At 47.1% G+C, this 10,196-nt stretch overlaps 1 protein-coding gene across 2 annotated transcripts in view; it reads right to left on the bottom strand.

Moving 5' to 3' along the window:
• Nucleotides 1–3,100: 3,100 nt before the first annotated feature.
• Nucleotides 3,101–10,196, bottom strand: part of BACH2 (BTB domain and CNC homolog 2) — a 374,567-nt gene continuing 367,471 nt past the window's right edge. For both annotated transcript variants that reach the window (XM_043889800.1, XM_043889801.1), the window contains one exon: nucleotides 3,101–9,226. In XM_043889800.1, coding sequence (XP_043745735.1) covers nucleotides 8,759–9,226 — 468 coding nt within the window. In that variant the 3' untranslated portion in view covers nucleotides 3,101–8,758. The remainder of the gene's footprint in view (nucleotides 9,227–10,196) is intronic.

Below are 10,196 nucleotides of genomic sequence, written 5' to 3'. Positions count from 1 at the left end.
AGATGACTTGTCCAAGTTATACAATTAGGATAACTTGTCCAAGTTATACAATTAAACCGCAGTCTTTGGGACACAGCAGGAACATAAATGAATATTTATTGAATGAGTGAATGAGCTGGAATTTTATCCTAAACTTGTCTGACCCAACCCAAGTTCCTTCTCCCCATTGCTGCTTCCTGCTCTCCCTGTGAAAGTGAACGTGATAGTCACTCAGTCATATCCAACTCTTTGTGAGCCATGGACTGTAGCCCTCCAGGCTCCTCTGTCCATGGGATTCTCCAGGCAAGAATACTGGAGTGGGTGGCCATTCCCTTCTCCAGGGGATCTTCCTGACGCAGGGATCAAACCCAGGTCTCCTGCGTTACAGTCAGCCTGTGTAGCACATTTTTAGGAAAGATGATTACAAAATGAATCATCTACATTGGGATCCATGTTCCCATTCCACATTAATGCAAAGTCAGGAACTCTGGTTAGTTGTGGAGGGGACAAAGATGGAGATTAGGAAAAGGTTGGCCTTTTAGTTTTAGACCTGGATTTTGGACACAAGCACAGCTGGAAGAGGAGCAGGGGATGGCAGGTGGGATTCAGATCTTATGCTGCGATGCTGTCAGGGAACAGAGCCTCTTACCTGGACATTCTTCTCTGGGGTGATGTGGGGAGGGGACTATCTTCTGTACAGGATTTTGTTTGGATTTGGGATATTTGTGACACACACAGAGTCATGGGTGGGTGGGTGAGACTAGCTTTTACCAGCCCTTCTGAGTCTATTTTGTTCATTTTGTTTCAGAACATGCTTCTAGAACTTTCATCTATTATGAAAAAATAATCGATGCCTGGGATCAGAAAAAATGAACCCAGGAGAGAGCTGGCATCTGCGAAATAAAAGTTGTATGTCTGTGAGCTCAGACGGCAGGAGAAACTCCCAACTATCCCCTCTGGAGCCCTTGGTCAGGCCGTGGCTGTGCATCGGAAGCTCCCAGCTGGGGCTCCTGACCTCTGGGGTCAGCCTCGCGCTGTCCTGCTTGGCCACACTTCCTGCAGCTGATCTGACACTCTGCGTTCATCAGGGAGGCACTCTATTCCATCAGAGAAACTCTAGGGACCAGATATGTAGGAGCCGGGGTGGGGGAGGGGACGGAAGGGATGATGCTCTTAATTCAAATGAAAGGAAAAAGACTTTCATAATGGGGTGTGGAAAGTGCAGCTTTCTCTGTCTCTCTGGACCTTGATTTCCTGATACCAGGAAGCATGACGTTTATTTATGCCAGGAAGACAGAGGTGCTCAGTGCAGAGAATGGGAAGCCCACTCCACTCTGGACCCCGTCACAAGCTTGTGGGAGCCGCGGAGTACGGTCATGGTAATGTACCCTAACTGAGGGGCTGGGGTGATGAGCTGCAGAAGAGTGAGAAGTTCTAGAACTATTTCCAAGAACAGCTCGGTTTTTTCCAAACAACATGCCACAGAGCTGCTGGCAGGGAGAAGGCAGAATGAGACCCCTCACTGTGCTCTAGAAGTAGATTCACGCCCAAGGTGCACATTCAAAGCAGGGGAGAGAGGGACGTCCCTGGTGGTCTGGTGGCTGAGACTCCGTGTTCCCAACGCAGGAGGCCCGGGTTCGACCCCGATGAGAAAAGTAGATCCCACATGCCACAATTTACAAAAAGGTGACCCTGTATGTCACAACTAGAAAGAGCCTTCGTGCCGCAAGACCAGATGCAGCCAGGTTAATTAATTTTTAAGAAAACAGTGTGGGAAAGAGAACGACTGCTGCCCATCTGGGGCTGGGTGGTGTTTGAATGCTTCCCTTCTGCAGGATGTAAGAGCCTTATTCTGTATCAAACCACAGTGGTCATTCCCTGCGACAAGCACTAAAGTCAGGTGGAAAGTGCAAATGACTGTTGGTTCTAAATGAACAGGTTTTCCTAGAGAATTTTGGGATCATGGCCCACCCTTTCCCCAGAATGGACGGAATAACTTCATGCCTTCAGGCAAAGGACTCTTCTTAACCTCTGACACCTGATGCAAAGAGCAGACTCATTGGAAAAGACCCTGATGCTGGGAAAGATTGAAGGTGGGAGGAGAAGGGGACGACAGAGGATGAGATTGCCGACTCAATGGACGTGGGTTTGAGCAAATTTCAGGAGTTGGGGATGGACAGGGAGGCCTGTCGTGCCGCAGTCCGTGGGATCACAAAGAGTTGGATACGACTGAGCGGCTGAACTGAACTGAACTGACACCTGAGATGTTTGGACCATGGTGATTTCACAACAGAGAATATTTGCTAATCCTGTTAAGATGCTCCCTGAGGCTCTGCCTCAGTGGGGAGCCCACGGAGGGAGTGGAGTTTGGCAGCTTGTAATTTCCGTTTTCCCACCTGGCTAATGGAGTTGGGCGCATCCAGAAGCTCAGAGCCCAGCAGCTCTGCTATCTCCTGCCTTCACGACTCCATCCTCACTGCCAGACCACTCATGAGTCCAGCGTACTCAGGTCATCTGGGCTGCCCGCCATTCAGTATCTCGTTTTCCTTTTACAACAAAATTCAGACTCAAGTGATCAAATATTCTTCTCTGGCTTAGCTGTATTTCTCCCCTAACCACAATTATAAACTCTCTGCCCTGCAGTTCACTGTACCTGGCATTGGTTTTTCCTTTTCCCCATTTGCATTCATTCAACTTTTTATTTTCAATTAAACCTATTATTATGAGATGTAGATTCACATGCCCTAGTAAGAAACAATATTCTTCACCCAGCTTCCCTGATGGTGACTTTCTGCATAATTACAGCACAATATCAAAGCCAGGAAATTGGGTTTAGTGCCTTTGTCCACTCTCAAAGGCATTCGGGATTTTTAAAATTGAGAGTTGAAGAATCACATTATCACATTTTTAAGATTTCTTATCAGATTAATCAGGTAGCAGGTAAAGGTCCAAACAAGGAAGAGGCATGGCCTCTCTCGAAGGAAACAGTTCTGAAAGCCTCTGGCTCTATAATCTCCAACACAGGGATCAGAGAAAATCAGTTTACAATGCGTAATGATATGTCTTTATTTCATCAACAGAAATGGTGTCTAGACAAAATTCAGTTAACACTAGCAATTCAATTGAGTGAATTTTTATTTTTTGCACAATAGTGTATTTACAATGAGTAAATGAAGTTTCATTAGTTCATAGCAATGCTTTTTTTTTTTCCCCAAAAAAAGGTAAAAATTCTTAGTTACAGAGAATAAGCATCAACAGCCATTTCATTTTTACAATAAAAACCACAAGAAAAAACCACAATCACTTAGGAAATAAAAAGACAAGCCTAAGAACTAGTACAACAAAATGATGTATTGAATTAAGTTACATTAATCGCATAGAATCTGTGTAAAAAGTATGTAGAAAAACACCTGATGTAACCTGTTACAGTCGTTGACCAGTTATGAGAGGTACAGAGGGTTATACAGGTAGATATGTGTGAAAACTGTCCGTATTGTTCAACCTGGGGAGGAAGAGGAGAGGGGCAGTCGCCCCTTGCATACACTGAGAAAACCCTGTTTTGAACATGGCCTCTGGAGTTTGTAAGGCATAGATTGGAGGTGCACTTGCGTTAGACTGGTTCTGGAACAAATTCTCACGGGCCCACAGGACCTCGCAAGCAGAGGTGGCCCTTGCCTCAAACGGCTCACCGTGTCTGACCAGCGCCCGAAGCTCCTGAACGCCCATGGAAGCGTCCGGATCACTTAATAGAAGTGGCAGGTCTTTTAGGTCAGGGCATGAATGGGCCTCTCAGCATTCACACATGCACAATGCATGGTTAGGACTCATGTGGAGATCACCCCTCTGCCTCCAGGCATGTTTTGGTAGAAGACTTAGCATCAAACTGGAGGAAGAAAAACCCTCTTTGTCCAAATCCCTTCACCCTTTCCTGTCCCCACAGGAGCGTCTGGTGCTGCAGTTGAGTCTACCTGAAATGCACACTCTGGGTGCCCTTCTGTGTCTAAGGAGGCCACTGTGTTATCTGAGGTCAGTCCACTGGAATGGAAAGGAAAGTCAAGGTTGGTTGTCCATTGCTGGAAAGTGAAACGCACACACCATGTCACAACAGGAAACCAGAGCTATGAAAGTGGGCCTCTGCTGCCGAGTGGGTTTTCTTCACACCATGGCGGCATCCTTGTCATATGACAATGAAAATGCACTGATACTCCTTTGCTATAAATACCATCTCCCAAGGTGGAGTTTAGGAAAATACTACACACTTACTTTTCTTTGCAAGAAATGTTTTTGCACCGTCAGTCAAATAATTTATCCTCCATCTGCCGCAATAGGTCTTTTCTATGTACAAAGACTGCTTGCACACACTATCTGTGTACAAATATATTTTATTCTGCAGCATCCGTCTTTGATGCTTGGGTCAGGAGCTAGCTTGGGCAGTATTCGGCACACACAGCTTACACACAGAATGCCTCCAGGCACACAGAATGCCCGGGTGAATTCCAATTCCACACAGGCTTCCCACTGGGCACTGACTTGCCAGTAATGGAACCCACAGCAAAATCCTCAATTTGGGGAAGAAAGACTAACTCATGATCCAGTGAATAGCTTTATTCTTTAAAAAAAAAAATTGTGTTTCTTTGCCTATTTATAGTGATTTGAGGACAAAACTTCATTCTTTTTGCCCTCTTGATCAGCAACTCCTCCAACAAATGTTAAGTACTAGTGGTGCAGTTTGAAGTCATTTATTAAGTGGCTCCTAGTTGAAATGGGGCATAATGTATAGAGCTAGGGAACCCATAGGAAGTCTAAAGAGCTTTGCAGGCTTTTACTCATTTTGAGAGGATTATGCTACATAATCTAGCAGATGGATCAGCTTGAAGAAGCAAGTGGGGTTTTCAAAGCTGTATATTTTCACACCTTTTTCTGTTCCTTTCTTCTTCTTTAACGGCAATCATAAAGCATTTAGAGAGAAAGGGTAGGTTTAGACCTCCTGACAATAGCGCTGGACTTCAGAGTGTCCACCTGGTTTTTAGACGTCCCCTCACGCGAATTCTGTCGCTGGTCCCTGCCTTCCTTTTCAAGAAGCGGCAGCTGACATACTAATCATCAGCTTTTTTTTTTTTTTTTTACTTCCTTGGGAAAGCAACACAAGGATTAAATCCAAAATCATAGTGCATCTTAAGAGCAGCATACCTTTAGAAATACAGTTAATAAATTACTTGTACACGATACAAAATACCCTTCCCTACGGCAGCATCACCTCTGATGCCTGAGTCATTATTAAGGGAACCCAGAAGAGGAGGAGCAGGTGGCCTAGTCACTTTTCCAGCTCTTTTTTGTTTGTTTTTGCCATGGTTTGTTCCAGAATCAGTATGTCGTGAAGTTATTTTATTCAAGGCACCCCCAGATAACGCAGAGAAACAGACATATACAGCAAAGCACGCACCTGCCCAAGCCGGACCAATCTGAACGAAGTGAGGTTGTCTGGAGACACAAGTAGAAAAAAGGCAGATGCGAGGGGAGGACTAGTCTCAGGCAGATGTTAAGTAGCCACAGGACCACCTCTACTGTCCCTGCTGCAGCAGCCCACGCCTACCCCAGCCACTGGGAGACACAACTGCCTGTCACAAGGACCCTCCTGCACATTTCACGGCTGGAATATAAATGCCGGAGCTCTTTATATCTGCAAGGATAGAACCTTAATGGTACAACTAGACGTCACCATTCCACATAAACACTATTCCGTGCTGTTTACTTGCTTTTCTCTTTCATAAAAGACTTGGGTTGCACTAATGGATCCCAGGAAAAGGAGACAGGCTGGTTTTCAAACTCCACTTGAGGCAACCTGGACCATGGTGCCCAGCTAGTCCTCCCTTTGAATCAACCTGGAAATAATCTTGACAAGCACATGGTTCAGACCAGTAAGAGACACAGACACGTCGCGTCAACTGAACAAAGCCAGTCGCTGTTCCTGGTGGACAGAGAACCAAATTCCAACAACTTGTTCAAATCTCCAAGAAATCGAAAGACAGTTTCTCCAGCAGTGTTTTTAACTGGTTGCTTCCCATGGCAGGCGTGGCGAGGGTGTGGTTAGCAAAGAGGAAGACATTCGAGGCAGGGGTTGGCCGGAGGAGGCCATGGGCTGAGTTGGGGGGAGAGATATACAGGAAACCCCCTCCCCAGCTGGAAGCCAGCAGTGCAGGATAAAGGAAAGGGGGGGGGCATTCAGAACGGGGTCAAGACGACCAGATGCACATGAGTGGGTACCAGGGTCATTGACAGCAATGAGCCAGTTTGGACCTGGTTATGATATGAGCAGAAAACATTCCTTTTTTAAAAGAAGAGGAGGTCACTTAAAAAAGGCAACAAGAGTTAAAAAACCAAAAAAAAAAAAAAAAAACACCTTTTAGCCAACTCTTCCACCAGAACACACACCTATGATGGATCACGGCATTCACATTGAGTTTAAATCAGAGCTGTCACCGTCTTCCCCAAAGGCAAACCTCACAGAGAAGCACAGAACTAGGCCAAGAAATTCCAACAGCCACAACAGAAACCGTAGCTTCGACTCAGAGCAGGAGCAAAATGTATCTTAGACAAATGCACGCGCACACACACACACACAGACGAGAAAAAACAAAAGCCCAGAGGCAGGTTCTAAAAGTGGAACTATTTTCAAAGAAAAGCCTTTTTTTTTTAACCTACCGCATGAACCAACAAATTTCTGGCATTCATACATATTTAAACATTTAGCACTAATATTTGTACAGAAAAAAGTTAATAGTACTAAAACATATGTTACTATGATTTCACGTTTCGCCTACGTCATATACTAATTTCCCCTTTCACATGCAGCTTTAATATCGTCCAAACAATGGCACAAATGAAGAAACAAAATCAACCGTCTAGTCCCCACAGCCCACCACCCCATCCCCACATTAAACTGTTCGGGACTCCTCCCCGCAGCCGAGCTGGAGGACCCACAGGAGCGGGGGGCTGACCTCTCCCCCAGCACAGGCTTCGAGGGGTCTGCACCCCTTCCTGTAAACGCAGCCAGGGGCCCACACGCCCCCTGAGCCAAGGGAAGCCGCTCTCTGTGGGTTGCAAGCCAACCAGTTTTGCAGCAAAAGAAGGAAATCATCATCAGGAGAGAGTAGGGAGGTGCGTGGTGGGGCTAAGGGGCAGGGAGGGCTCCTGGACGCATTGTATCCAAAGCCTCAGAATGAAATCTGCCTTCAGACCAAGAGAATTGGTGGGAAAACCTCAGGATGCAACTTAAAGCATTTGGAGAAACAAGGGAGAAAGAAATGCTTTTGTCTGCGCCAGGAACAGACTTCAGGCTACAACTGCCCTGCTCTCTCCTACTCGGGCGGGGCCCGCCACATCAACCCCAGGACAGCCACAAAAAGGTGGGACCCCCAGGGCAGTGATGCAAAGCCCCTCAGGTGAGTCCCAGGGGAGGCAGGTCCTGGGCTGGGTGGCCAAGCAGCTAAGTCCTTCAAAGAAGTTCCTACTGTTCTATACATCCAGAGCAGGCAGAGGTCTGGGGCAGTGCTGAAATGAATGGGACTTACTCCCGGACTGAGAAACCAGTTCTAACTTGGTATCTAGGAGCCAAAGCCTGCTGAGTTCCGGTACAACATCACGATTCCCGCTGTTTCAATGCACTTTCCAGTGAGATGTCCAAACTCTTTCCCCACTTAGAAATCTGAACATCAACTCTGAACTCTCTGCATTTTAACTTTGCTTAGGAAAAGGTGGGGAGGAGGTGAAATATAAAAATATTCAAGCAGATTATTGTCTACATCCTAGGATGAATTCATTATTTGGCAAGATTGTTTTTCCTACATAATTATCACCTGAGTGCTTTTTTTTTTTTAATTAGCTGTTTTACTTTTTGAAGAGCAAAGAATATACAGTTTACTTGAGTTATACTGAAGTGACAACTTCATTTAAGAAAATACGTTTGACCCAAAACTCAGTGCAAGTGGCAAAGTTGACCTTGACTATACAGTATCCGCAAAAAAAAAACCAAAAAACCATGATACTCAACTGGCACCATCTGAGAGTGCCCAAATCAAACCAAACCAACAAGAAATAAAAGGTCTGAAATAAAATGTCAAAGAAAGCTTCTAACACTGAATTCTGTCCATAAATAAGCACAACTTGAACTGTGAAGCAAGAAAAATGAGCAGGTTAACAGTTACGAACCGGTTCTAGCATCAGAGACAAAAGAGGAATGTTGGAACCTGTTTATAAACGAGAAACCAAGTTTCCAGTTTCAGGAGGAGAAAACTGAGGCATGCAGGACTTTTGCATATGGAGAGAGATAATATATTTCATATATATTATATATATACTATGTACAGTCTAGCTATAAAACTTTGATGTGTATAGAAGCTGTCTTCCATGAAAAAAGTTGAACATTCAGAAGAAATTCCTGAGATAGGCTTTGTGACTTGGGCCACGGAGAAAAGAAATCCGCGGTTGGGTCCTAGAGGTGTTAGTCCATCCCTGTAAAGACTGAAATGAACCCACAGACAGACAGCTTTGCCACTGTCGTCTCCCCTTGCCTGAACAAGGGGTAGCACCATTGTGAGGGTAACTATATGTCGCTCCTGCTCGAAGGGAGGAGAGAATACTAAGAAACAGTATTGCTGCTAAGACCGCTGTAGTGTGCACCAGATTCCTTCTCGGTTCTTCCAGACGACAGACGAACAGCACTGCAGGCTGACCCAAGGACAGCTGTGTGGGACGGGGCTGAGAACTCGCAGGCAGGCCGTCACTGGGGGTAATCTTTCCTGGGTTGTTCATCCGTTGTACACTTATCAGTCATCTCCTGGCAGAAGTCCACGGTCACCGTTTGGCTCCTGGGTTCCAGGGGAGGCCCTCGCTCAGAGAAGGCCCCTGGGTCGGTGCCCTCCAGCCTCCGAGCAGAAGTACAGTTCTCCGAGGCGTTGCTGGGGGCCCAGGGGGGGCCGGGGGCCGCCGCCCCCTGCTCCAAGCAGCAGGGCGCGCTCTCCCCCGCCGCGCACTGCTCCACGCCCAGGGGCGCGGGGTTGATACTGGGGGCTGTGGGAAGACCCACGGGTCTGAGGACGGGGCAGTACCGATGCAGGGCCTGGATCTGCTCGGGGCTCTGGATGTCTCGGCAGACTTCCTGGGAGAGGCACGAGAAGTTGTCCAGCAGTTCTCCCATGCACGCTTTCAGCTGATTCCTCTCGGACAGCAGCTTCTCTTTCTCACACACCTGGAGGAGACAGCGAAAAGAGGAGACCTGATCCAGCTTGAACGGGAGCAGCGCAGACCCTGCGTTCTGTGGGGGGGTCCTGCTTCAGTTTTTCGCCTCCTACATTAGAGTGTGACTCAAGAAGGACTGGGGCTTCCCCAGTGCCCCAGCGGTAGGGAAGCTGCCTGCAATGCAGGAGCCCCAGGAGACGTGGGTTCGAGCCCTGTGTCAGGAAGATCCCCTGGAGGAGGCCACTGCAGCCCACTCGAGCATTCTCGCCTGGACAATCCCATGGACAGAGGAGCCTGGTGGGCTACAATCCACGGGGCTGCAAAGAGCTGGACATGACTGAAGCACCTTGGCATGCATGCACTCATGAATGACTAGGTCAGAATCTAGAAACTTAGAAGCTCCCTATCCAGGGAGCCAGGACCCATATTTTCGGCGTCTCCCCTCTGAGCAGCCCACAGAGATGTGCCAGCGTCCCTGACACCTTCCCTGCGGCAGCTCTTCATCCTTCTCTGAGGCCTGGCCAAAAAAGTGAAAGTGAAAGTTGCTCAGTCTCATCCGTCTCTTTGTGACCCCGTGGGCTATATATATATAGTCCATGGAATTCTCCAGGCCAGAGCACTGGAGTGGGTAGCCTTTCCCTTCTGCAGGGGATCTTCCCAACCCAGGGACTGAACCCAGGTCTCCCTCACTGCAGGCAGATTCTTTATCAGCTGTGCACTAGGGAAGCCCCTGGCCAAGCGACCAGCAAAGTCTCCACCCACCAGAAAACCAGAGACAATCAAGATTCCAGTTGCCTGGTATTTGGGGTCTGAAGAGAATCAACTGGAAAACTCTCAGTTCCCAACCTTATAGTTGAAAATCTCCCCCAGATATATTAGGGTTTGATTTCTGAAGGTCAAAAATAACTGACCAGTTCCAACTATAAGACATTCTGTAAAAAGGCAAAACTACAGAGACACAAAAAGATCAGTGTCTGCCA

Source organism: Cervus elaphus, chromosome 28 (assembly GCF_910594005.1).
Source record: "Cervus elaphus chromosome 28, mCerEla1.1, whole genome shotgun sequence".
NCBI lineage: Eukaryota > Metazoa > Chordata > Mammalia > Artiodactyla > Cervidae > Cervus > Cervus elaphus.
This window is presented reverse-complemented; position numbering and strand designations above follow the sequence as displayed.